At 52.1% G+C, this 27,322-nt stretch overlaps 1 protein-coding gene across 2 annotated transcripts; it reads right to left on the bottom strand.

Moving 5' to 3' along the window:
• Positions 1-7,959: 7,959 nt before the first annotated feature.
• On the bottom strand, positions 7,960-26,584 carry SDC4 (syndecan 4). 2 transcript variants are annotated; one of them, XM_058850435.1, is made up of 5 exons: positions 26,430-26,584; positions 13,007-13,148; positions 12,088-12,140; positions 11,662-11,845; positions 7,960-10,422 (listed from the first exon to the last, which is right to left on the bottom strand). In XM_058850435.1, the coding sequence occupies exons 1-5, from the start codon at positions 26,502-26,504 to the stop codon at positions 10,271-10,273; spliced, it is 606 nt and encodes a 201-aa protein (XP_058706418.1). In that variant the 5' UTR covers positions 26,505-26,584; the 3' UTR covers positions 7,960-10,270. The 2 variants fall into 2 exon arrangements, with proteins under 2 accessions (XP_058706418.1, XP_058706417.1); XM_058850434.1 differs by lacking the exon at positions 26,430-26,584 and having other exon boundaries at positions 13,007-13,247.
• Between the last annotated feature and the right edge of the window lie 738 nt (positions 26,585-27,322).

Raw genomic sequence — 27,322 nt, forward strand, 5'->3', positions numbered from 1 at the left:
ATCCACAGCTTGTACCTGTCCCTGACTCCCACAGGAACACAAGAGCTTGGGTCTCCAGCATCCTACTCCAGGGCTTCCCTGGGAACAGCACCTCCCTAAACTGCACCAGGAGATGGGGTTGCTTTTTACCCGAAACAGGAACTCCACTGGGAGGGTAAAAAGCTGTTGGCAGACATATCTCTGCATCTGGAGGTGCTGTGGAAAAATTGGGAGAATATTACAGCACATGCCAACAGCCATGGGCTGGTGGAGGACAGAAGGGTGGTCACGTGGAAATCCACAAGGGATTCAAAAGCGAGTTCCTTGAGCAGGTGGCAAAGTCCTAATGTGCTCATTAGGTGGTGGGAGCAGTGGTACAAGACTCTTCTGCTCCCATTTCTGGAAAATGCTCGAGTATCTTACATAGGTGTGGGGGCTCCCCCTGTGCTGCTGCTGCTGCTTGGGCCACGCCATCAGCCCACACTTACCATCCCCTGCACTCACCTCCCAGCAAATCCACCCCAGCCCTGATGCACCTGAGGCTGAGATGCAAGAAAATACTTTAATCAACACAAACAGAGGATCCTCCATATTTCCCCCAAAAGCATTTCCTCCCCCATCTACTCAGGGAAGAGCTGGAGGGCGGTGAAAGGATGGGGTGAAGCCTTTTGGTTGCTGCCTGCATCAGGAGCCCACAGGCTCCTCCACCCTCCCTCAGAGGCCAGGCCATAATTCACATTTTATGAATGAAAAGCACCCTGGGTTATATTTAGCACCAACCCAGGCCCAAAGGGCAAGAGGATGCTTATTGACTTCAGGGCCTTGGAACAAGCCTGCCTTGTTATGTTTACAGCACTTTGCAGGATGGGGAGGCCAAGAAAGCACTGAGTGCTCATTCCCGACGGCTGATGGATTAAGCAAGCAAACAGCCGCAGTAATTCAAGCCACATGGGGAAAGGGGAGAGGTGGCAGCGGCGGGCTGGGGGGCCTCGAGGGGCTCCTGCCTTCCCCCTCCGGCCACGGGCTGCCTTTAATCCGCTTTTCACAGCGGCTCCCACTCCGGGAAGGAGGAGCTTTGAGCTCCTGCAGGCGACACTTGCTCGCCACGAGGAACATATGCTCCACGCCGCTCGGCGGGGCTGGGAGCGTGGCAGAGCTGTTTATTTGCATAATCACTGATTAACACAAATGTCTCGGACAGGCGCCAGGCAGCCAGTTGCATGTTCTCGCTCCGGAGTCAGCAGCGCCTGTGTCTGCCGGATCCCACAATAACCCAGCGTGTGTCCGGGAAGGGAACACGGCCCGTCTGACAGCTCTGCTCTGTGCTCCTCAGCTCTGCCTGCAGCTCCTCCCCGGCCCCCAGGAAGCCAGGAACATATAAAATGTATATTTTAAAATCGAGCGTGATAAAAACCCTCACACCGCTCCAAGAGCTGGGGATTTAGGAAAAGCATCGGATGCTTTAGGGACGCGCGGGATAATTCATCTGTAAAATGTGGTGCCACACGAGCATCTCCAGGTGATGGTGAGGCTTGAAGGCAACGGGGATCCCCTGTTCCCGGTATCCTGGGTGCAGCTGGATCAAGCAGCCACTTCAGGTCCCAGGGGAGAGCATTTCCTTCAAAAACATCAAGAAGGAAATGAAACCCTGGCTTTCCTGCCATGACACAATACCCCAGAGGAGCACGAAGCCCGTTTCGGGTCTGTCTCCCTCCCAGCCTGGGCTGTGTCACTGTGCTGCCCGTTTGGAAGAAGCTGCTGCCATCTAGTGAAGCCAGCCCAGCCCAGAGATCCCAGTGCCTGCCCACGCTGGGCACCTCAGGCCATCTCCAGGGCACATCTGCTGTCCAAACCAAAGAGTTTGGCTGTTTTTTAAACAGCCACTGCGCTGCATTTTGCCCCAAATCACACAGCAGGTTTCCCGATGGGTTGGTTCAGTGTTTTCCAGAAAGGGGAGGGAAGCTGTGGAACACATGGAGGGTGGGCAATGTCCCTTCCCTGCTCACATCCACTGGTGACACCACTCCTGGCGCTGAGGTGGCAGGTGGGCTGGCTTGCTTGCAGGGGAATTTGTAACAACACCTGCAGGAAGACCAGAAAAACTCTGGTTAAAGTGGGGATTTTGCAAGCCCTGAGTGCAAGGGTTGGGTGAAGGGGGAGCAGGCTGGGGGGCTGTAAAGAGTGGGGCTGTTCTGTGCCAGTGAGGTGTGTGCCTCAGCAAGGACAGCCCCAGGGCAGGTCCCTCTGCTGTGCTGTGACTTGGTCACCTCCCTGACAGGAGTGTGGCCAGGGCAGTGGCAACTCTGCCAGCTCCCTGTCCATACCCAGTGGAGAGGCACAGCTGTGGGCCAGCATGACCAGGGAATCTGCATCAGGATGAGCTGCTGCTCGTCCCCATGTACTGGAGACACCCCCTGCGAGCAGCCTGTACCCCCTGCTCTGAGCCCTGGGGCTGTCCCTGCCCCACACCCCCAGGCAGAGCCTCCAGGCAGGCCAGGGGCCCATGGCCCACAGCATTCAGTGGAAATGTCTGTAACCCTGGCCCTCAGGAACAGGGGATGTGGGCAAAAACCTTTTATTGAAAACTGCCCCAAGGTGTTGATACCCAGGGCTGATGCAGTGCACAAAAGGGACTCAGCAGACCAGACTGAGCCAAGGGGCCAGTTATGCATCACAAGCTATAAAATCTCTCTCCCTGCCAGGCCTGGTCCCAGCCCTACCCACACATCCCTGAGCATCCCACCAAGGGCACTCCTGGCCCCAGCACACAGGGCCATAGATTTGCACAGTGCCCAGAAACCCTGTGCTGATTTTATCCTTTTTCTGACAGAGCTATAAATTACCCAGCTGGGCCTCAGGATGCAAAACTATGCTGGGGCCAAAATAAGCCAAGCTGGGTTGCTGAGGAATTACAATTACCTGCTCAAGAGGCTTCAAGCGCATCGGGAACTGCTCAGGCGTGTGGCCCTGCTGGCCAGGCTCTGAAATAAACCCAAATAGCATCAGGGACAGAGTGAGCCCGAGGCACCCGTGGGTGCCCATGGCACCAGCAGTGCCAGGAGTGGGTGTTATTAGCCCCAGGTCAGGGATGGGCAGTTCAGGGGCAGAGACTGCCACGCTTCTGTGCCCACAGCCCTGGGCACTCAGCCCTGCCCATGCAGCCAAAAAGCCTGTGGAAAATTAGGCTTCCTTTTTGTCAGTGGATTATTTTTTTTCCTAAAAGCAAGCTGAAAACAAGCTCATTCCTGTCGAGCTCTGGACTCCCTGCAACTCAGGGAAGGACCAAGCCCAGGGGCCAGCAGTATCCCACAGGGCTGGGTCACTGTCCCAGGGCTGAAGCTGGGGCTTGATGGCCTGATTAGGGGTGTGGGGTCAGTGCTGGACACGGCTCCCTGTGCTCAGCCCCACGCCACAGCCCTGCTGGGGGCTTTGGGGACTGGGGGCCGGATGGAGGGCCCTGGCAATCTCCTTTCATCCTGTTCTCAAAAGAAACACATGGATCATTTTCTCAGGATTCTAGGGAAGGAAAGTAGCTTTTTAAACAGCTTAAATAAACAACCAGGCTTGAAAAACACAGCCCTGGTTTCCACGCACTGCTGCAGTAATTAGGGTGCAGACCAGGCGGGCAGTAACAGATCAGCACTGAGAAGGAAAGGACTGGACACAGCTCCCTCCCCCTGAGGCCAGGGATTTGGGATCAGTGGAGCTGCCAGTTGAGGAGCTGAGCAGCACCCCTGGGTGCTCACACCAGGGCTGTGGGGCTTGGCAGGACTCTGGCATGGCTTTGCCCAGAGCACTGTGAGGAGCAGGCAGGATGCAGTACTGTGCATGGGGCTCACTGGCACCCAGCTGCATGGTGGTGCTGCCAGAGCCCCCGTGCCCCATATCCTGCTAAATCAAACCTGCCCTGGCTGCTTTGGGCAGGGACAGCTTAGGGGTGAAGCCCCAGTGGTCCCACTGGTGGCACTCACCTCTGCAGCAGACTTGGCCAGAGGCAGAAGGAAAGGCACCTCATAAACCCACTCCAGCAAATGTCTAAATGAACAGCAAGAGCAGGATGGGTGCCAAGAGGCAGGGTGGGATTTGCTCTTTGCTTTCTGCCTTGGGGTGCTCACAAGGAGTGTGGCTGTGGGAGAGGAGCCTCCCCACCGCAGCTGTGGCTCCCAGGGAAGCTGGGGATGCACCCAGGGTTTGTCCCCAAGCCCCTGCCCAGGGTCACCAGCCCTGCTGTGCTGTTTTGGGGTGTGCGTGGTCACTGTCCCCTCACACCCCACCGAGATCCAACACGTGCGTGTGCCCAAAGTCCCGGGTTTGAAGGGCTCTTTGTTCCCCCGTGTAATTATACCTGAGCAGCGGAATAGAAACGTGCTGAAAACCCCTCGCTGGACCTTTCTGACAGGAGCCGGGGCGTTTGGCTGCACAGTGGCTCCATTGTTCCATTCCACGTGCCTCGAGCAGCCAGACCACCTCCTGCACCCCCCACTTCCCCAAAATAACCAGCCTGTGATTAAAAAACAGGTCATTGCCCTCCAACACTGGGCAAAATGCCCCAAGCCTCCACCCCACCCAGGGCTGGAAGGGCGACTGTGGCAGCAAGGGCAGGGCCCGCAGGTCAGGCGGTGCTTTTGGCACTGGGGACACCCCCAGCAGCCCGGACCTTCACAGAGCCATGGGGACATCCATGGGGCCGCCTATCCATCCCTGCCCACGGTAAACCCCACGGGCAGGAAGGGCCAGGGGAGAAATAAAACACGGGGGAAGAAGAGGGGAAAGGGGAAAAATAGGAAAGGAAAAAAGACAAACTCCGCATCCAGCAGGATTCACCATCATTCCTGAGATCCGCAGTCCTGTGGCAGAAGCCGCTGCCGCCGAGGAATTCCCACCCGCAGCGGGGGCCGGTCGGGCAGCCTGGACCCAGCAGGGGCGAGCCCTGAAAGATGCTCTTGGCGGTGGGAACCAGCGGGGAGCGGGGACAGAGCCGGGGAGAGCCAGGGACAGAGCCGGGGGCAGAACCGGGGGACAGAGCAGGGGGCAGAGCAGGGGGGCAGAGCAGGGGGCAGAGCAGGGGGGCAGAGCAGGGGGTAGAGCAGGGGGCAGAGCAGGGAGCAGAACCGGAGGGCAGAGCAGGGGGCAGAGCAGGGAGCAGAACCGGAGGGCAGAGCAGGGGGCAGAGCAGGGGGCAGAGCAGGGGGCAGAGCAGGGGGCAGAGCAGGGGGGCAGAGCAGGGGGCAGAGCAGGGGGGCAGAGCAGGGGGCAGAGCAGGGGGGCAGAGCAGCGGGGCAGAGCAGGGGGGCAGAGCAGGGGGGCAGAGCCGGGGGGCAGAGCAGGGGGCAGAGCAGGGGGCAGAGCAGGGGGGCAGAGCAGGGGGGCAGAGCAGGGGGCAGAGCAGCGGGGCAGAGCAGCGGGGCAGAGCAGCGGGGAGCAGGGGGGCAGAGCAGCGGGGAGCAGCGGGCAGAGCAGAGGGGAGCAGGGCTGGCCGCAGTGCCGGGCGTGCCCAGGAGGGGGCAGCAGACACGCGGGAGCGGGGACGGGCGGGCAGGGAGCCGGGGAGGAGCGGGGCCGGGGCGATGCCGCGGGCTCGGGCAGGAAATGATGGCTGTCCCTTTCCTGCAAGAGTTCCAAACCGTGTTGGATGAGAACCTGAGCAACCTGGTCTAGTGGAAGCTGTCCCTGGCCCTGGTAGGGTTTGGAGTCCCTTTCAAAGCGAGTTATACTCTGACTCTATGAATAAACACAACCCTTCAAGAGCCATTTTGGCACAGGGGACAGGCTTGGACCCCCCAAAGAGACCAGACTTTGGGCATCACCAGCTGCACCACTTCCACCGTGACTGGCACCAAGCAAGACGGGACAGAGGACAGGGAAGGAGGAACTGAAAGTTTTTAGTCCCAAGTATCAGAACATCCCTACAGCAAAGGGTCACCTGCAGCTGGTGATACCAGAGGAAGGAAGGTTTTCACCTGGCCGACCCCAGCCCCAAGGACAACCTGCTCTGTTACATCCCACAGTCCCAGCTTATCCAGCTAACTGGGAGCCCCGTGATGCCCCACTCCAGCCCCAGTGTGCAGACAGGGCTGTATACCCAGTGCTCCCATCCCCTGGGCTCACCCTGACCCTTGCCTGCAGCCACAGGGAGCCCAGCTGTGCACCTGACTCAGTACCCAGGGCCTGGGGCAGGCTCATGGGATACTCATGGGAAACACCACATCTCCAGGCTGCAGGAACTGTGCCCTCCCAGACTCTGAAGGTTCGAGGTGTTGGGGACAGGCACCACAAGCACCAGCACATCACTGCTGTGACCCATTTTGGCACCTTTGGCACACAGCACAGCACACACCCCAGCTCACACTGCAAAACAAGGGACCCAAACACCCACAAACATCACCTCAAAACCCCCTGGAAGCCATAAAGCAAAGGGTGGGTCAGCAAGGTTACAGCTAATTTGCCAGCTCCTCCATGTCCCTCATTCAAGGGAGCATTTGGGAATGACAGACCTCTCCTGGCCACTCAATCACATCAGTACCTGGGAGGGTTCCAGCTGTTTTCAAGCCAGGTAAAGTGGATCCTCAGCCTTTTGATTTTAAAACCAGAGCAGTACTAAGAAAAAAAACCCCAAAAAGTGCCATGTGTGAGGTCAGAGATGAAGAGCAGGAATGCTCAAGGTATTTGTGCCTCTCTGCACACAACCAGGTACAAGCAGGCTAGCTAGAAGGGCAGAGAGGCAGATGGAAGGAACTGAGACAAATCCATCTCAGGAGCTGGGGCTCTGCAAGGACAGGCAGGCAGCCAGGCTTGTGCTCTGGGGATTTGCAGACAACCCATCCAGATTGCTTTACAAAAACAAGGCACTTTTACGCTGAGGGCAGTTTTGGAAAGTACACAGGATTCTTGCAACCAAGAGACGAAGCCCAGGAGAGAAAGAAAGGAAAAAGAAAAAAAAAAAAAAAAGTGACAAACATAGGTTGTTCCAAGCAGCCCTTCCAAGAACCTGTCAGAGCCACGAGAACATGGAGATTGCAGGAGTACGTCACCGATGTGCTGACAAACAGCAGCTCCCATGGAGCACAGGAGGGCCCTGGGAGCACAGGGATCTGCTTTTCTTAGCACTGCATGAGATTCTCAGAGGACCTTTGAGAGCACACCTGGCACGGAGCAGGCAACAAGGAGCAGAGCACGTGCTACTCCCTCACCCTGAGGGAGCCAGTGTACTAGTCCCAGTTTGTTTCCTCTGTCCGTGCTAATCCAAAGCACCTGGAGCAGGAATTCCCACCAGGGAGAAGGGAATTAGATTTTCTCCAGGATGATAATCCATTTAAATACAGCACTTTGAGGAGCCTCAGCAAACAGCCCTGCTCCCCACGCAGCCCCTGCTCTCCCACCTGCCTGGGGAGAGAGGGGCTCCTGTCCACTGAGAGCAGAGGGGCTCAGACAAACATCAGATCCTCCAGAGCCTGCCTAAAATGCAGCTGTTTTATCCCCAAACAGCACGAAGTCACCTTGCTTCCAGAGCAGCTGAGCAGCCCTGCACCCACTGGAAGGCCTACCTTGGTTAAACAGGGTTGGCTTGAAACTCGGTTAACCAAAATAGCCAGTACACTGCTTTCATTTGAGGGGACAGGCATGTGCTGCTGCCATCAGGGGACAGGCACAGGCCTTCTTCTGCCTCTCCTGATTACAAGGGGACAGCACTCTATGTGCCATCACCAAACTGAGCATGAGGCAGGACACTGTGCTGTCTCTGCTTTACTTGTCGGGAGGAGCTGAGCAGCTCCAGAGACCCAGGGCTGCTGATCCTGTGGGAATCAGGCATGGGCCAGGCACTGCAGGCAGCTCAGGAGCTGCTGACAAAGCCCCTTTGAGCTGCAGGCCACCACGCCAGGTCCCAGTGTGCCTCCCTTGAGTAAACCAAGCAGTTACACAAACATTAGCTCCCAGTTATCCAGCTCCCAACAGTAATTTCAGATCAGAAACAGCCAAAAAGCCAGTTTTAGAAAGTACCATTTATTTGAGAAAAAAAAAAATAAAAATAAAAACCAGTAACAGTGGAAAACCCCCAAGAGCAATTACACAAGAGAATCTAAATATCCCGAGAAGCAGCCACAGCTCCTGCCTGCCTGGCAGTGCTGCCCACAGGCAGTACAGTCATCCCTCTCCTTTCCAGCCTCCAGTGAACTCTGTGCAGCTTTGAGAGCCTCCCAGAGCCCACATTTTCCCTGAACACACTTGTACTGGGACCAAGTGAGTGACGCAGAGGAGAACCTCTCCTCTGCACTGATGTCTCAACATATGCTCCTGCCTCACCCTGAGGAGGGGACACATTTATTTCTGTTGCCTTTCTGGATTTGGCCTCAAGCCTACAGCAAAGCCTCAGGGAGAAGGCTTCAGGAGCCATGAAGATTTCCAACCAGCCTTCACAACTGCCTGGTTTAGTGCTGCCTGCTCAGGTGCTCAGTCTGGGGAGCCACACTCAGATTTTTGTCTCACACCACATCAGACTCAGAGATGTGGGAGGACCCAATGTGCTGGTGGTTCTGTGAAACCTTCCTGACACACATCACCCTTTGCTCTGGGAGACTGGGGGGCTGGTTCCCCTCTCAGTGGAGGTAGGAGCCATGTACAGGGGGTGTTAAGGGAGATCCACAGCAGTTCAGAGCTGTGAGAGCTCGGTGCTGCCCGGTGGGAGATGCCAACCAGGCAGAGCTCAGGTCCAGCCTTCCCCAAGAGGCAGGGCTCAGCACCAGGGGACAAAGTTATCACCTCCACACTGCAAGGGCAGCTCCAGGTGGGGATCTCTGCTCTGACTCTGGATCAAACCTGGCACCTCCTGGCCACAGCTGCCTCCAGGAGCTGGGACACAGCCCAGGAGCTCCCAGGCTCCTTCCCAAGGCCCTGGTGCTCTACACAAGACACTGGACAAACAGCAGCACAAACAAGATCAAAAGCCTCTTACACACCACACCATAAGGCTGCTGAAGAATTAACTCCAGCCTTTTCATTCTCATCTGTATATATCTCAGTAAAATATATAATATATAGCTCTATAGGACTGATTGTAATATATTACAGCCTAGAATTACTCTTGTCTTTTCTCTACTTCAATCATATTTTTATGCATCCAACTTTGCATACAGAAGTTATTGCCTTGAATTTGTAATTGAAATTCACAGAATAAAAGCTTAAATAGTTTTCACAGAGACTCATTATATTAGTGTTTTACATAAAAAGGATAAAAGTTATCAAATGAGAAAGCAGCCATTTCAGAAACTATAAATAATTCTATTTAAAAAAAAAAAATCCTAGAAAAGTTATGAGAAAACCATAAATATCTTTACCCTCTATAGTAGCTGCTATAGAACTAAAAGAAACCTGTAACACTCTGTAGCTAACTCTGCTTCAGTTCAGAATATGAATCATATAAAACAGCATCTCTAGAGAAATGCCCGGCCAAAGGAAACACAAAGGGATTGAAAAAATAAATCTGAGGAAATTAAAAAAGTAGATTATTTTTTTTATTATTTCAAAACAATTTCTACAAACTTTATATAAACATTAGGCTATTTTCTTTAAAATTTTGTTATAAAAAAATCCTACAAGCAATCCTTAAAAAAAGGTAAGAGACTGAAGGCAAGGAAAGGGTGTTGCCATAGCCAAACACAACTGGCTGTCCTGATTTCAAGGACTAATGACCCTTGCCTGGGGCCAACAGGAAGAGACAGAATTCTCCTGGGGAAGACATTTCCCATAGGCCCTTTATGGCATTCAGGGGTACTGAGCCCTTGTGGGCCTTTTACTCCCTGATAAGGCAACATTATCTGTAGTGTAAGAGATTCATAAATAGTTCTCCACAGAAATGCTTCACATCAACAGCCTGCTGCAAGACATCTAGTAGCAAGATTTATAAAAAAAGCCATCTTCTATAGAAGCAGCCAATCCCAGCACGGCACGCTGGATGCAAACACATGGTGTTTGCTTCCATACAGTCTGGTTTGTGTTTATATACCCTCTATAAAACCAAGCAGAAAATTTGGCATCTTTATTCTTTTTACACTAACTTAGAAAAAAAAAGTACACTGAGGGTTTTTTTTTTTTTCAGACTCTTTGTATTTCATTGGGCCCTTGTTAGCTGAGTGGGATGGGAAGGGTCACGAAGGAAGTTTGTTTTTTCTCAAAGTCACTTTGAAATTCAATCCAAAAAATAAAAGAAAACATTTGTTCAGCACATCTCATCTGAGGGCACAGTGTTTCCATACAGTCTGTTTGTCCCTTGATGGGCACAAGGTGCTGCTGAGCTTTAGGCATAGAACTCGTTTGTGGGGGCTTTCTTGTAGATGGGTTTCTTCCCCAGGTCGTAACTGCCTTCGTCCTTTTTCTTCATGCGATAGACCAAGAGCAGGATCAGGAAGATGGCAAACAGGAGACCCACTGCTCCTCCTGCGATGAGAGCTGGGGAGGAAAGAGAGACTGGAGTAAGTCTTGGACAACTCCAAACCACCAGCGACACGGCAAAGTCTGCTTGGAGAACAGCAGCCCCCAGAGTCAGTGTCCATGTGCCTGTCACTGTGTGCTGGCACCTTCAGCAACAGCAGATGTTACTGGGAAAGGCCAGGATTGCTTCCAGTCCAACCACACAACAGTCACATGTTCCACATTAACCAGCTTGAGCTAATCTTCCAGTTTAGTCCAAAAGAGAAATGTTGACAAGAAGATGCTCTCCCTGTATAGAGACAAAATAAAAAAACACCACCCAAAAAAGCCCCACCACAACCCACAGGAAAAGGTACAGCTCCAATCTGCATATTTGTTAACTACCTGTGTGAGCACACCCTGGGGACTCTATTTCAATTCATCAACATCCAATTACCAACACCACTTCCCTCAAAAATAAAATAAAAAAATAAAAAAAATCAGAAAACCCCAACAACCAAAACCCACAAACCTGCAAAAAACCACTAATACTTCCTCTCTCCTCACACCAAGGGTGGCCACAAGATTTCACTGAAGTTTGTTGTGACACCTATTGCTTGCACTAAATCAGCTTCTTTGCTAGATGGTTTTGCAATTCATTCCTCCAATATCTTCTCTGACTGGGAGGATGGCTGCAGATCAGCACAAAGAGCTTGGGTTTGTACTTGGGCCACCAGGCCAAGTGCCTGGAGCAGCCATGTGCTGGACAGACCTGTCCCACATGCTGAGACAAAGGCAATCTCTTGGTTTTGCACTAGATATTGGTACTCAGATTCCTACAGATGACCAGCTGTTGGATTCCCTTAGAGGGGTACAGGGGTTGCTTGGCTCCTGTCAAAGCTCAAAAAAGGCAGACCATGGGCAGAGGTTGGAAGGAAAATGCCTGTATTTGATATAAAAGTCTATGATGTCACTGCTTTATGGCCAGAGACGCCTCTTGTTGAGGCAGTATGTGGGTGCAGAGCAGCTGCCACATGAATTAAGCCAACAGACAGCTGGCAGGCTCAAAAACAAGCTGTTTATCCCAGCAAAGACAGCAGCAGGCTCTGCTGTTGTGTAAGGACTGGGAAGCAGAAGCCACCCCACTACAGGTAGCCACAGAGGTAAAGCAACTCATTCCCCTGTCAGCAGAGAGCTGCTCCCCAGAGAAACAGGGAACAACTGAAGCCATTTTGATTTTCAGTATTAATGATTTACCAGGACAAGGTGGAGCATTACCTGTAAGGACTTCTGTTCTTTCAAAGATGCTGCTGTTGGCTGTGCTTGCCATGGAGATCTTGTTGGACAGGTTCTCTTCAACAGGTACAGCTTTGTCTGGGATGATTTCGTTGTCCACCATTGTGTTTTTCTTCTCACCTTCTATCTTTCTGCCAGTATCTCCAGGGATATAGTTGTCAGATATCTATAGCACACAGACAAACCACACCCGTCAGCAAGCAGCACCCAGCCTACCCACAGCTGAGAGCAGGAGGGTGTGCAGGGCACAGAAAGTTTGCTCAGTGCATTATGAGTACACTGTGCCTGCTCATGCAGGTGGATTTGTGTTGATGCCACGTCTTGTGGGGGGGAAGGGTGTTCAGAAAGTTTCACAGACAGACCAGAGGAGCTACATGCTGCTTAAGAACATACTGGGGCAATACCTACCACAGGGGTATCCACGGTGCTCAGATACAAGCCATCTTCAGAGTCTGGGTAGTCTGCAGAAGGGGCAAAAAAAAAAAGAGAGAGTTTTTGCCTCATTACGTGCTGTTTTTACAGAATTCAGACACTTCCTGCAATAGCCAGCAACTGTACACAAACTAGGACTCTTGTCCTCCACAGCTCCCTCTTATCTACTGGTGCTATTTATCATTTAATGACTTGGATTGCACAAGACCACCAGATGTAATCTTAAACCAGCACCTCTGTGCTGGGAGGGCTCTTCAGCTGGATCCATCCAGAGCAGGTCTGCCACAGCTCACAAGGCAACGCCAATGGAGGGCACTGCTCCCACCACCCATCCCTAAAGGATCCTTCACCAACCCTCCAGATCTGCCCAAACATGTCAGGCACTGATTTCAGCATTTGTTCTTTTACTTTTAGAGAACAAATGTTCACATAAAGGGACACAGAGCTACAGAAACTGGTTTGGGCAGGGAGCTTTGCATGTCACAGAGAGTTCACTTGAACACCAGTTAGTCCCTTTACCTTGTTTGGCCTCAGCTGAGACATTAACTTTAAGCCTTTTAACACTGCCTCAACAATAGATTTTTTTTATTATTTTTTTTAAGTTTCTCAGCAGTTCTTTGGAGTGCAACAGGAAAAAGATCCAGCCAGCACAAGGCCTTTTCATTTGCAGCAAGACAAGCTTGGCAGAACTCCATCTGTCCTCCCTGAGTGATTCAACATCACGGCATCACTACTTTCACTGTTCTCATCTGAGTGACTACGAGTCACAGTTTTCATCTCCACCTGACACTGTGGTTCCTCTGGAGCTCTGGCTGTGATTTAGCCCATCACTCAAGGGCTGGTGCTGAAAGAAATTTCACAGCAACAGCTGAGGGAGATCCACTTCCCCACTTACCTCCTGACCCAGATGTCTCATCTAGATCTAACCCATCAGATGTTAAGTGAGGCCTGAATTCACCAATGTCTTCATCGTCTGGCAAGTCCCCAGAGGCAGGGTAGTCAAGCCATCCAGCATCCATGGTTTCAGTTTCTCTCACCTGTACATGGGGGTGGAGACGTGTTAAAAATGACACAACTCTCCAGAAGCATTTCACAGAAGGTTCAGAGCCTGAGCACATCATTTCCACCAGAAAAAAAAAATATTAAATGCTGAGCTTCCTCTCCACCAAAAGCATTATCTTTACCAGCTGAATTTCTCTAGAATTTCTCATAGCAGAAGTGAGAGCCAGTCTGGGAGGGGAATTTCCTGAGGGCTACAGATTGAAGAGGTTCACCTGAACACACAGGGTGAAAATACCATAACAGGATCTTGGTCAGGAGGTTGTGGCAAAGCATTTGGAAATGTAATACCTTCAGTTTGTGATCAGGGAGCGTTCAGAAGGACTTTTTATTCCCAGGACAAAAGCCTGACACGTGTAGGTCGCTTTTTGCATAGCGCCAAAGCTTCATGCCAAAGCAATTCCTCACTCTTTATACTGAGAACAAGCCTATTTTATCACCCAAGGGTTAAAAGCTGGTCTGTCAGTTCAGCTGAATTGCAGTGCAATACGGGCTGAGTTCAAGAGTGCTCGCTATCAATAATGACTGGCCTGAAGGAAGAGCTGCTCCTGCATTACCTTTTTAAAAGGCATGTAAACAAACAAACCTATGAAATATCTCCAGGATCCAAAGGCCCATGGAGTGCAGTTACAGCACACAAGCTGGAGAGCCTCCCAGATACCAGCTGTTTGGCCACAATGGCAATTTGCACCCCAGAGCTCATTTGCACTTGGACCTTTCAAGGAGCCACAAGCCCAAATCTCCTGCCCTCGCCCAAGTTATCCAGCTTCCCAGAGCTCTTTCTCCTGGCCCCACAGCCCTGGGGCCAGGCTGCTCAGGGTACCACAGGTATGAGCTTTGGGGTTGCCCAATACCACCCCACAGATTCCAGATGCTGCCACAGACATGAAATCATCCCCACGGAGGGGACTCAAGCCCTTCCCCCAAGGCAAGGGGCACGATGCAGATGGACAGGTCCCTTAGCTGGGGGCTAAGCTGACAGCATTCTTTCGTGCTGTCCTCACAGGACAACTGGGAAGTCTTGACAAAGGTTTTGCCTACCCAGAAGGGCATTCCAGAGTCCTGCACACCCAAGGGTTTTTCTCAATGTTCAAGCTTACCAGGCTACAGCCTCAGTGGGGTGAGGAGGATCAGAGACCCGTGGGGACACTTAGAGCTGGATGGCAGCACCACAGAGCCCTGGGCAGCTGGGATCAGCCCTCCTGCTCACCTGGCCAGGTGTGGCCCATCCCACAGCCCGGAGGTGATGAATTACATCCGCTATTGATCTCTAACTGAGGCAAACAATCAACCACGAGCCGTGTCAGCCTCCTCTGCCCACAGCCCCAGCCCTGCTTCCATCCCCATTCCCCTGCCCACTGGCACACGGGGTTTGCCACAAACAAGCACAAGATAGTTCTCATTTTGCACCAGGAGCAGCAGCACTGGATGTGCTTTTCCTTGCTTATTGAGGCATTTTTGGTTTCCCCAGCAACCCCACTGCAGGATAACCAGATGAACAGCCCAGAGGGCATGAAGTGCTGAGGCCACTTCTCCTCCCAGACCCTCACTCTCTGCTATGCCAAGCCTGGCACTAGATGCTGGGAAGGGGGCTGGGAGAAAAGTCAGTTGGAAGAAATCCTCTCCCAGCCTGGAATCAGGCATTCCTAACGTTACTGATCATTTGCTCCAAGGCAAATTCATTTCAAGATATGCGAAACCCAGCCAAAGCCAGCCCTGCAATGGAAACTGCTTGCCAACATGCAGTAGCTGTTCCCAGGGCAGCTTCTGGCCATTTCATCGAGGGGCAGGAAGAGCCCAGTTCCTGGGGCTGGGGAGCACGTTTGCTGCAGATCCAAAGAGCCCCACACAGGACAGAGACTGATGTTGGCAAATGCTGTGCCGAGCCACACCCAGTGCCAGCTCACCCTGTACTTCACCATGAGTCACAGCCAGTAATGTCCAAGCAAGGGTAGCTCAAGAAAACCCAAGTTTAAGTCCCAGGGTGGCTGGACAGCCCACTGGCCTTATCAGATCAGCCCAGCCACGAGCTGAGTGGTGGCACACAGCCACAGTGATTAGTGCACACCATGCAACACACCAGGTCTGGCTACCAAAAAAAACCCTATTTAAATCAGGACAGACAGTGTTTACCAGCAGGGCACATTACAAGGAAATTACTGACTCACAAGCATAAATAAGATTATATGGGAGCGTTCACTGAACTCATTCTTCATCATCCTCTTGAGCAAGGATGGGGAAGTTCCTGGAAGCCACAAGAGCTTCTCTAAACATACAGGAAACTTTTTTTGTGGGCAGTGGCCTCACATTAGAGATTCATCCTGCAGGTAAGTCAGAGGGCTGCTGGGCACCTCCACAATTACTCTCCAGGTTTCAAGGCATGTCCTTCTAGGAAGCAGGCCGTGCCTGGGAGCTGGGGCACAGGCTGGGAAGAGTTAACACTGGAGTGCTCACAGGGCAGGTCTGGAGCAGGCACATTCCTTGCATACACACCTGTGAGAGGGCACACAGGCACCTTCACAGGACTTAAAAGCAAGAGCTTTGGGCTTCCCAAGTGCCACATAAAGAGCTCCCTGGAGTATTGTTTTAGAAGAGTACATCCCTTTCCAAGAGCTCTGTTGCTTGGTGAAGAGGCACCACGGAGGGTGCCTGTACTTCCTCTGGGTTTGCAGGCTGCAGCCAAGAGGAAAAAGCACCGAGACAGCCACGAGAGGATGGCCAGCCCTTGCCAAGTCATCCCTGGCCACATCCAGCTTAACACCTTCTGCAACTGCCAGCTGGAGAGAAGGGCACAGCGCTGCTCAGAGTCTGTCCCACCACTGCTCTCCCCACGCTGCAGCCAGCCCAGGGACCTGCTGGCACATTCTGCACAGCCCCACCTCAGCCTGGCTGCTGAAATACAGTCCTGCTATCAATGTGCTCCTCTCTAGGAGGAGTCTGGGCAGGAATCAACCTTTCCTGCAGGAGTCCAGTTTGAGGATTTCTTCCTCATGTTAAGCAGCTTTATCCCCAGTAAGCACGAAGGGAGATTAAACAGCGTGCTGGGGAGCAGACGCTTTTCCTGCCTGCCAGTGGCAAAAAAATAAATAAATAAGAGTGCATTCCCTGCCAGACAACCAGCATGTCAGGCACGTGAACTGTGAGTGTCATTCCTGGAAAAGCTGGGCACAGAAGCCTCATGTTTTGAGACAGGCTGCACTACAGGATGAAGCCAGACACTTTCTGCTCAGTGAAGGCACAGGAATAGCACCCCTGGGACCACGGGGAGCCCTGCTGTGTGCTCCATCCCTAACCCATCCCACTCCATTCTGTGCTTCTGGGGTCTTCCCTTACAGCCCCAGAATACCACTCATCTCTTCTCAAAGCAAGATCAGCTATTTATTGAGGCAGCAAGCAAAGCTGCTGTGCAATATGTGAATTTCCCCAGCCACTGGCAAATTCTGGGAAATAACAAACCCAGGCAGCTCACCTTCCCCAGCTCACATGTCCTCAGCCACAGCCTTTACAAACCCTTTCAAAAAACCCAAATGGGGTTTTGGGGCAGAGACAAAGTTTTCCAGATATGGAACTGGCTTTTACAGCTGTCCCTTGTCTCTGATCAAACACTGAGTTTATTAAAAGCTCCTTTGAAGGGTCACAGCCAGCAAGCTGCAAAGGGAGTCAGACCTGCAGGGACTGGGCCATTCACAGTGTACAGAGCCCTTTATCAAGTTTATAATTTTGGCATGGAGACCCAGTGCTTGCTCCTGGTCTCCCTCCCCAGCACTGTGTACATAAACCTGGGAGTAAACAGGAGCAAGGTGAAAGTCAACCTTCCCTAGACAAAAGCACATGGAGCTGGGCCAGCCTGGGAGGTGGCAGAAGAGGGCAGAGGCACAGAGCTGTTAACTCTGTGGAGCCTGCAGGGACAGGTAGGGGTAAGCTGCTCCCAGGGCTCCTCAGGTGCTCTGCACTCAGGGTCAGCTGTACAGATCACCCCATCTCATTGCAGCAAGCAGCAATACACAAAATATCCTCCCCAGACCCTGTGCTGTCACAGAGCACCACAATGCACAACTACCAGCACAACCAGGAAGGGCTCCTGAACAGCATGAGCAGCAGCAAGGATGCAGAGCTCTGTAAACCACCGAGCCCAAGAGGGGATTTCCATACAGTTCACTTCCACCCAGCTCTTGCAGGAGCCCACAAACCAGGAAGGTTTTAAAGCTCACGCCAAGCATATAAAAGAGCAGGGGTTAGGAGTGAGCTCACCTCCTTGAAGCCCCAAGAGCCCCCCAAAAGCAGAGAAGGCACAGAGCGCTGGAAACAGGGCAGCTCAAATCAGTGTGAAACAGCCAAAAAGAGCTGATCACAGGAGGAAGGTGTGCAGTGACAACAGGCAAAGACTGCTCTATCTTCACATCTGAATAAGCATTAAAAGTTAGAAGTGACACGAGCTTGCAGCAGAGCCAGCTCCTTTCAGACAAGTAAGGGAAGGGTTTTTATTACCCCCAAAATACCTTTCACTCCATGTTTCAGCTCTGTGTAAGGGAGAAGAAAATAAATACACACAAGTCATTTTAGTCCTGAGAGCAGAGCAAATAATATTTCAATTGAAGTCACACCTAACTCCCTTAACACATCAGCCACAGTAAAATAATAAAAAAATCCACTTGTGCCAGCTCCTTGTGACCATGCCTGGAGGTATCATTTTACCTGCCACTCATTCCTGGTCAGTCTGTCCCACAACTTGCAGCACACACAGCCTGCACTGGCCTTTGTGCCAAGGGACAAAAGTTAAACAGCTCCCATCCAGGCATGTGTTTGCATTTAGTTGCAAGACGGGATCACCTGAGGCTTCCAGACATAGTTAAATACTACCTTTGCTCAACACTTTCCAAGCAGTAATGGAGCAGGGTCACAGCCAGCCTTGCCCATCCCCTGTGACAGCCACTGTCCAGCACTCCCAGCACAGTGACCCATAAAGGTAAATCCATGGCATTCTGAGGACCAAGGGGTAAATCAGAGTGGAGTACAGAGCAGAGCTTGCAGGCAGCTCCAGAACCCACAGCAGCTACTGCACACTCTGTGCCTCTTACCCAAGAGGGGAAAAGAATTTTTTTTTTTTAATTGTTCTCAATAACAGAAGAAGGGTTTTGTTTCATAAGACAGCAGAAGCAACATGCAGGCTGGGGAGCTGTTCGAGCATGACTTGTTCCAGGGGGGTTAAGGGAAGCCTGTGCAGTCCCTGTCCAAGCAGGTGTCCATCTCCAGACAGCCTCACAGGCACATCCAGCACCATCCCAGCCCCAGCCTGGCCCAGTCCCCCCTCAGCCCCGCTCCCCGTGTGATTCTTTAAGCCGTGTGGCCACAAGCAGCTCTCCCGGGGGCTCATGCGGCAGCGGAGCCATAATCCCCGTGACAATGACACTGTAATCCCGGGCTCTGGAGAGCCACTCGCTGGCACGGGTGCCTCCCCTGCAGTGGGGATGAATCCTCCCAGGACCTGCCTGCTCAAAATAGGCTTCCTTGCTCTTACAAAGGCAAACCTCAGTTACCTTTGAGCTGCAGTGACCACACAGCCTGTTCCCCCCAGCCACATCGCGCAGCGGCCGCGCTGCGGGAGGAGGATGGAGAGATTAAAGAGGAATGAACTCTTGTTTAACTGCTTTGGCCTGATTATCAGCCAAGAGCAAAGCCATAAAGATCGAGTCCTTTGCCAGGCAGGCACATGCTGGGGTATGTTTACTGCAGTGGTGGCAAAATAGCTGCTCTAAACACTCAGTTCCCAGCTCCAGAGCCCGGGAAGGAAAGGACCAGTTCCCACTCCTGCTCAGGGAGATAAAGCTCAGCAGGCAGCTGCAGATGGCTGTGCCCATCACCTGCCCTGAAGCAAATAAAGTTAGGAGGAAAACTACAAGAGGGAAAAGCAGGAGCTCTAATGTGACTCAAGAGGAAAACTCTGACAGACACATTTCACACCCCTGAAGGGCTCTCCTGGTCACAGACCATGATACACACCTAATTCGTAAAGTGATTATATTTTTTTATGGTATTTACAAACCTAATCATAAGTAGCTAATATGCTTCACTGTCCAGAGCTCAGCTCAGAAGCTGGAAAAATTCTGTTCAGGCTTAAAAAAGGAATTCACAGTTTTTCCAGCTCACTCTGAGTTGCCCTAGTCTATAATAAATGGTTCTATTGCATTCTTTACTGTGGAAGAAAAAAAATAAAATATATAAATGCCCCAGCAAAACAGCTTTTTCATCAAGGATGATTTTTCATGCTGACACTTCAGACTTGGGATGCTTCACATGTCATACATCCCCCTCATGCCAGGAAGAGGCCTGCCCTCACTGCCCTTTCCTAGAATACAGCTACACCCCAATGATTCCCCGAACATGCACACAAGCAGAATTTCCACTTGGCAAGAAATGTGTGATGTGCATTTTTGGGATCTTTATGCTCCCTCATGCCAGAGCGTTAGCAAAACTAAGCCAGGCAGACACCAAACTTCAAAGAGTGCCCTTCCTATCTGGCTCACCATGCAGCTAATCTCAGCTTGTTTGTACAGTCAAGATTCCCAAAGCTGCGCCCTACAAATGCTTCCCCTCCCACGATCCATTTTAATCTAATCAGAAGTAGTAGCCCAAAGATTTAGGCTTAGCCCAGGCAGCTGAGCTCTGCCAGCACAGTTCTGCTATTTCAAGCCTTGCTCTGTTGGCAAAGGTGCCAGCAAAGAGCAGCAGCAGAGGAAGTTACCAGCACAAAAGCACTTGAGACAGTGGAGCACTGCTGCTATGCTATCAGCCATACCCGTGTGAGCATTTACACAAACAAACATTTCAACAGCAGGGATTTTCCTGGCTAGCTGCAGCACCAGAGCCTGGGCTTTCAGGGCACGGGGTTTGCTGGGGTTTTTTTGGGTTTTTTTCTTCACAAAGACATTGCCTATTTATGGCTTGGCTTGGGCCCAGAAAGCAGTAGACACAGCACGTGCTGTTCAGGATACTGCAGCTGTACTTCAGGAAGCCTGTCACTTCCAGAAGCATTTTCCTCCTTCTGAGGACTCTGAGCTCCCAGTCAGGCTCCTTCCCCTCTCTGAGCACAGGGTGAGCAGCCAGCAGCAGCTTTCCAGCCCTCCCTGAGCACATCTGTGCACCCACGGTGTCCCAGCCAGAGCAGAGGGACACAGCTATTGTTCTATGTTATGTTCTGGTCACTCCTCCCCTGGTGCTGCAGAGCCCGTGCTCGGCTGGATGAGCGAGTCTGAGTAACCAACACGCAGGACCAGCTCCTCATACTCAGCCTCAGGAAATTTGGAATTAGCGCCAAGAACAGCCCGCGCATAAACAGTCTCCTGCAAGATCCTGGCTCCAGACTCTGCTCCACTGCACACTGTGGATTTGCAATAAATATTTACCTCGCTGGGGAACAGAATCTTCCAAGCAAAAGCTCCTGACATCACTAAGGGCTGTATTTCCATTTGGAGGAGGGTAGGAGATTCTCTGTTTTTTAAAGTGGGACATTAGCCCGCTGAAGCAGCTTCTGCCACCCTCCTAGCACCACACCTGTCAGGATCTGTCCCTCACCTATGGGTCTCACTCTTCTCCGGACCACAGCACCACACCTGCTGCCTTCCTTCCAGCCATACTCCTCTCAGTCACTCTGCCCTCTGCACAGAGCTTTCTGGCTGCTGTGCTGACCACTTCAGCACAGGTCCAAGCACTTCGATGGTCATTACTGCACATTAATGTTGCTTTTTATCGCTCTAGTTTGACTGCAACAGCAGCTAAAGGGCAGGAGGCAGCAGGGTTAGCCTCACAGCAAGGTAAGTGGGGGAAGGCCACATCTCTTTCTATTCAAGTCTGACAGCAGCACAGTTTTAGAGGAACCATGGTGAACATGCCTTCTTCCCTTCAGCAGCTAAGGCAGAGCAATGTTGAGAGAGAAATCCTTCCCATGGAAGGCTTTGCTTTGCCTGACAGAACATGATTTGTTTAAGCAAGAAGCAGCCGTGGTTTTAGTTGACATAAGACCAGCTGCTTGGGTAACAGTGCTATGGGTCTCCCAGTCTCCTTCCTGCCCCAAGGAGTGTCTCCTTGAGATTTTAATTAACTGCTTTGATTTTTAAGTTATCCCAATAATTTGTCTAACAACAGCCTCTTGGCATTTCATAAGCAGAGTCTCAGCTTCAAGGATTTAAGGATAAAACTGACAAGAGTGCATACTTCCAGCAAAAATAAAGACTTTTACAAGAAGCACAATTTTCTAGTCAGCCAGCCTTCAGAAACCGAGAGGGACACAGCTACATAGTGCATGCTTTCCCCTCCTACGCTGACATTTTCTCCAGATTCAGGATTAAGTATTTAACCCCCTCTTTCGAGACTTTATGCTCCTTTAGCTTGCTTTGAATGCTTTCAGTCATTTCAGATAATACTGCTGCTTTCCTCTCTCCCATGCAGCTCTTGTTTCCAACAGTATCTGCCTGAAAATGAAGGAATCACGGGGGTGCCAGAGCAAGTTATGGCTGCTCAAGACAGAGCCATTTTCTGCTCCGTCTTTGCCAACACCAACTCGGCTGCTGGCAGCAGTCACATGTCAGAGCCCGACAGCTTTCCTGCCCACCAAAGCCACAACCAGATTAAACAGGAGGCAGCAGCAAAGGCTCTCAGTGCCAAGGGCAGCACAGACTGGGTGCCAAGCAGCAGCACCAGTTTTGCCTGTCACCCCTTCTGTAGCCCCAGAAGAAGAGATCCACCTCTGTGCTGCAGTGCCTCAGAAGTCTGAGTCACTGCTTTGGGTAAGGGGCCAGGGCCGTTACTCAGAGGGTGACAGCAGTGTCCCTGGGAGCTGGGATGCCAAGCCAAGTGCCAGAAACCTGAGTCACAGCGTGACTGCTGCAAGTCAGGGCGACACACAGCAGAGCTGATCCTCTGACCAGCACCATTTACTGGACAAACATTCAGGCACACGCTTAAAGACAAAAAATGAGTCTGAACTAACCTAGCAGCACAGTCCCAACTGCTCCTTAGTGTAGGATATTTTACAGCCCCTCGGCTCATTACAAGTGAAACTCTAACTAGGCTGCCCTGTCTATTCAGAGCCACCAAGCCCAGTCTCATCACAAGAGTCTCATTCTAGTGCAAATCATTTGAATCCTTAATCTCAAGCATTTGCATTCCAGCGAGTCTCAAACAAACAGCCACACATGCTCCTCAACAGCAGCCCGGAGGTCAGGCGTGTGCAGGGCTTGTCCCCTCGGTTTTGTAGTGCTTCAACTGCATCAGCTTCTCGTTTGAGGCTGCAAAAGCAGCACAGCCCGGCTGCTGTCACAGGGCATAAAGGAACAGGATGTACTGAGTAAAGGGGGAGAATGCAGCTGCAAGATGTAAGAGCAGGCTCAAGAGGATAAATGTGAACTCAAGAGCTAGGAAGTGTTTTGAAGGATGGATGCTGCGTTTAGTCTGGCTGGGGAGTTCTGCGGGATCACAGAGCCACGATAACTTAATCAAGTAATCTTACAAGTCAACCCAAGTAATTTACATTGCAGACTGTGGAACCACAGCTACCATGCCATCCTTACAGGTACAGATACTATCACCAATCAAAAAAAAGTCTTTAAACCCAGGTCCAATCTATTCATTTGAGGAAAAACAACTTTGACACAAAATGCAACACAACCTAGCGGTAACTTACAGTCAAGGGGATTCAAGCAACCAGGATATTTCCAACAGAGCTTTTACTACCACCAGGAGTCAAAACTGGAAGGAAAAGCAGCAGTAGGAGCTGTGCTGAAGCCTGCATGCTGAGCAGCAAGCCAGTGTGGCCTCCCTCCACCATCAATTGGAAAGTCAGGTTAGCAGCTTCCAGCTTGTGGTGGAAGTGGGACACAAGCACTTTGAAAAGGCAGTATGACACTACAGGAAAATCATGGCAAGGTCACATTAGGCTCTAGTTCAGGCATTTGAGAGCAAATGGCCTCCCCATGCCATTCAAACAGCTCAAGGCAATAGTACAGCCATTAACTTGGAGGGGAAGGAAGGGGGGAAGAACATAGGAAAAACATTCTCCCTGTTGCTGGACTAGATTGCAAGTGCTTGGGAGAGAGCAACAGGAGGGGCAGGAAAGAGAGTAATCAGGTTGGCTAACAGCCTTTACTTCGCAGGGTGAATGAGCCTCTGGTATCACAGCTCTGAGAAGTACCAAGTTCAGCCCCAACTTGCTTCTTGCGTAAGATGTTCGGGAAAGCTCTGAACCACAGGAAAGCACTCTCCATCATGGGAGCTGGCAGCACTTGGGACAGATGAGGGCTGGGCAGCAGTGCCATTTCCCTGACTGTGCTCCAAGTGCTGCAGGGTGACTGTTCCTACCCATGGGAACCTCCACATCCGAGGTGCTCAGCTGGGGAGGGACCACACAACCCTGAACTCCCACCCCAGGAGCTGTGCATGCAGCTCAAGAAAGTACAAGGTGCTAAAGAAGTTGGTTTTTCCTACACATTGCAGTCATTTCATCCCAACAGCTATAGGTTTGACTTGCAGAAGTCATGAGTTCCTTCTCCTTCAGGGCTAAAGGACATTGCTTCAGACACTGTCATTTTGCTGCTCTGTGCTTTAGGGAGACCCAAACAAAGCAGAGATTTGCTCTAAATGTGAACATGGCAAGTAAAGGTAAAATAAAGTAAAACGTGCAGATAGCAATGTCTTGATTTGATTGGGAGGGACAGATGAGAAACTGGGCAAAGAGCAGAAAGAACAGGCCTCGGGGATCAATGGCAGCAGGACAAGCCAAACCGGTTTTAACATTAATAATGCTGCACTACTTTCCAAACACAGCTATCATCAACAAGACACCAGCTTTGCCAATCAGGAGGCCTCTGTGCATGATTGCTTTAAACCAGCAAACAGAGCCCACAAACAGCACCAAGCCTCCCCCGCCTCTCCCTAAGCAATCCTCTGCCAGCGGCTTCTGGGTTGGATTTCTGCTGCTCTGTGCTGCTGAGGACACAAACACGATGTGGTGCTGCATGAAGACTTTTTCCGCATAGTTCAAGGCACAAAAGTAGGACAACTGCAACAAGGCTGCAGCCCAGAACCACTGCTACAGCCCTGCTGAGCTCTGGGCACTCAGCCCCTTTGCAGCCCAGATAAACTGAGCAGAGCCCAAGCCTGCAGCAGAGGGAATGCCCTGTGCCATGGGGGAATACCCCCTGCTTCCCTCCGGTGCTGCCAGGGGCACTTCTGGATGCTGAATGCACAGGGAAAGCTCAGCAATGCCACTGCCCAAGCAAGGCAGACCTGATGTCCTTTGTTAACTCCACTGATGCCACATCTTGGACGCATTGGTGACCTGCTGTCCACGCCCCACATCTTCTGCAGCAAGCCCATCCTTGCACAGCACAGAGGGGAGCATCCTGCCCACACACCCTTTGCTTTCCAAGGCACTCAAGCGGAGAGGGCTGGGGACCACCTGGTGACACCAGGCATCAGCTGCAGCCCCCCTGGAAGAGGACAGTGCTCTCACACAAAGCTGTGGGGCTGTTATAACACAAACCCACCCACCCACAGCCTGAGCTCCAACGTCACACTTAGGCACTCCAGTAATATTCCCCACCCTCTTACACATCCAGGATTGCTTCACACGGAGAAATCCCATTTACACCAGAAAGCTGCTCAAGGGGAAAAGAGCCAAGGCATTTTTGTTGGTACAGGCTTGGGGAAATACTCAAGCACCGAATCACTCTCAGCGTCCATACTCTTACATAAGCACAAGAAATACAATCCCCATCTTGTTAAGAAACAGCTACCTGTCTTCACCCTGCCCGCACAGAAAAACCAAGAGCCACATGCTGTGCAGCCCTGCACGTTTTGGCAGTGCTGTTAAAAAAAAAAATACCATGGGAGGAGTGCCAGCAGAACTCTCCCAAACCGTGTGTCATCCTTGTCTCCTCCCCGGCAGCCTGTAACCCCAACAATTTGTTTGGATTAGGCTTTATAGTAGGCCAGTGTTACTTCTCAAGCACACACTCAGTCTTAGGTACCTTAAAATATTTACGGATAAATATTCCACGTAAATTCTATATAAGGATTTACAGACCACATCTGTGCAAAATTTGTTGTCTTTGCAGAAACCCGATGCTTGCAGACCAGTCCAGTCCCCAGGGACACCAAGTTGCATTTCATACCAAACATGGTCAGTGCAATTTCCAGATGCTGTCTGCCCCAAAGGTTTGCCCTACTAGTTTGGGCCAGTTCCCAAACGACCGATTCACGTGCTTAATGGCAGGGATAAACACACCAGATTAGAGTAAAGTGGATTTGGGCTGCTTGGTTTTAGAGAGTAGCTGACAATTACTACAGATGCTCTCTGTGGGAGATTCCTGCTCTACAATCAGCAACTCCCCCAGCCCTTTGCCCCTATGCAGCAGAACCTTATCAAGTTCTGATCTGCCCACCCAGCCTTCAATCCAAAACAAACCAATGTGGATGATTAAATCTACTTCGGGAACCCCTGATCTCCTGCAGTTACCTTAATCTCAGCAGCTCTTTCACACTAACAGAGGAATCTGCCCTAATTGCTCTATCAGCAAGATGGTCACACAAAAACAAACAAACAGCCGGGAAGCCAGATTCTCAGATCTCTGCTTCACCACGGAAGACCCCACATGTGCCGGCCTGAAGCATCCAAAATGTTTCACCTCATATGTTTAAGAGATTTTTAAACCCTCCACGGTAACGCATCGTTTTTCACTGCCATGTGGACGCGAGGAAGGTTTGTTAGACACAGAAAGACACCAGGTACCAGCACACCCAAACTCAGGTAAAGTAATGCACCGCACGCGTCCAGCCCACCACACACGCACAAGAAAAGACGAAATAAAGGACTTTCACGGCCAGAAATTGTAGATTAAAACTGTAAGGGAGAGCAGCTCATTTGTGGCAGGTAGCCGGGTGCCCGCGCTGCTGGAAGCCGAGCAGGGATCGGGGTACGTGAGGAGCGGCACAGCCGCGGGGCCAGCGGCGGCTGCTGTGGCACCGGCCGGAGGAGGCAGCGGCCGAGCCAAGCGAACCGGAGGAAGAACGGGACCGGCCCTATGAGCGTGTCCCTACCTCACCCACCCTTCCCTTCCCCCGGAGAAGGGCAAACAGCGGGGGAAGAGCGCCTGGGGGGCGGCAGCGGCTGCTTGCGAGCGAGACCCGCGGGTCACCCACCCACCCCCCCGGGCACCGGGAGCCCTTCCCTGCCGGGCAGAGCCTCCCCTCTCCCCCTGTCTCACCGACTCGGCGGCGGCGGCTCGCAGGAGGAGGCCGAGCAGCAGCGCAGTGCGGAGCAGAACGCGGGGCAGCGGCATGGCCGGGCCGGGCTGGGCTGTGCCGGGACACACGGAGCAAAGAACGGCCGGTCCGACCGGAGCAGGCTCTGGCCGTGCCCCGCTGCCGCCGCCCTTATAGGGACGGCTCGGCACACGGGGCGGAGCGGCGCTGCCCCCGCCCCGCCGGGAATGCCCCGGCCCCGGAGCCCCGGGAGGCTGCGGGCTGCCCCGCACCGACAGCAGCGCTGGCCAGGAGCCGGGCCAGGAGCCAGCCCGAGCGGGGACACACGGCAGAGCCACCCCGGGGGACACGGAGGGCTCGGAGCCCCGCACTGCGCTATGGGCAGCGGGGGAAAGGGAAAGAGGGAAAGGGAGAAAGGGGGAGGAAAAGGGAGGGAAGGGGGAAAAGGGAGGGAGAAAAGGGTCAGGAGAAAAGGAAAGGAGGAAAAAGAAGGGAAAGGGGAGGGAGAAGTGAAAAGGGGGAAAGGGAAAACGAAAGTGGGGGGAGAAGTAAAAAGCGGGGGGAAAGGAAAAAAGGGAAGGGAAAGCGCGACTAAGAAGGAGGAAAAGAGAAAGTGGGGGGAGCGGGCACACAGCATCCGCTTTTGTAATATTCCACAAGTGACAATCTCACATTTAGGGAAAAGCGAGAGCGAGCCCCTGTCCCTGGCAGCCGCGGCTGTCCGGGGGGGGTTGCATCACTCAGGGCTCGGCGGGGATGGAACACGAAACCGCTCCCTCAGTCTTCTGTGTAAGCAGCAAGAGCAAAAACCCACGCTGATAAAGAGCGGGGGGAAAATCCAACAGCACAGTTTATTTCCGTGTCTCTTCTCACATTAATAACTTTGCCTGACCAT

This window comes from Poecile atricapillus, chromosome 15 (assembly GCF_030490865.1).
Source record: "Poecile atricapillus isolate bPoeAtr1 chromosome 15, bPoeAtr1.hap1, whole genome shotgun sequence".
NCBI lineage: Eukaryota > Metazoa > Chordata > Aves > Passeriformes > Paridae > Poecile > Poecile atricapillus.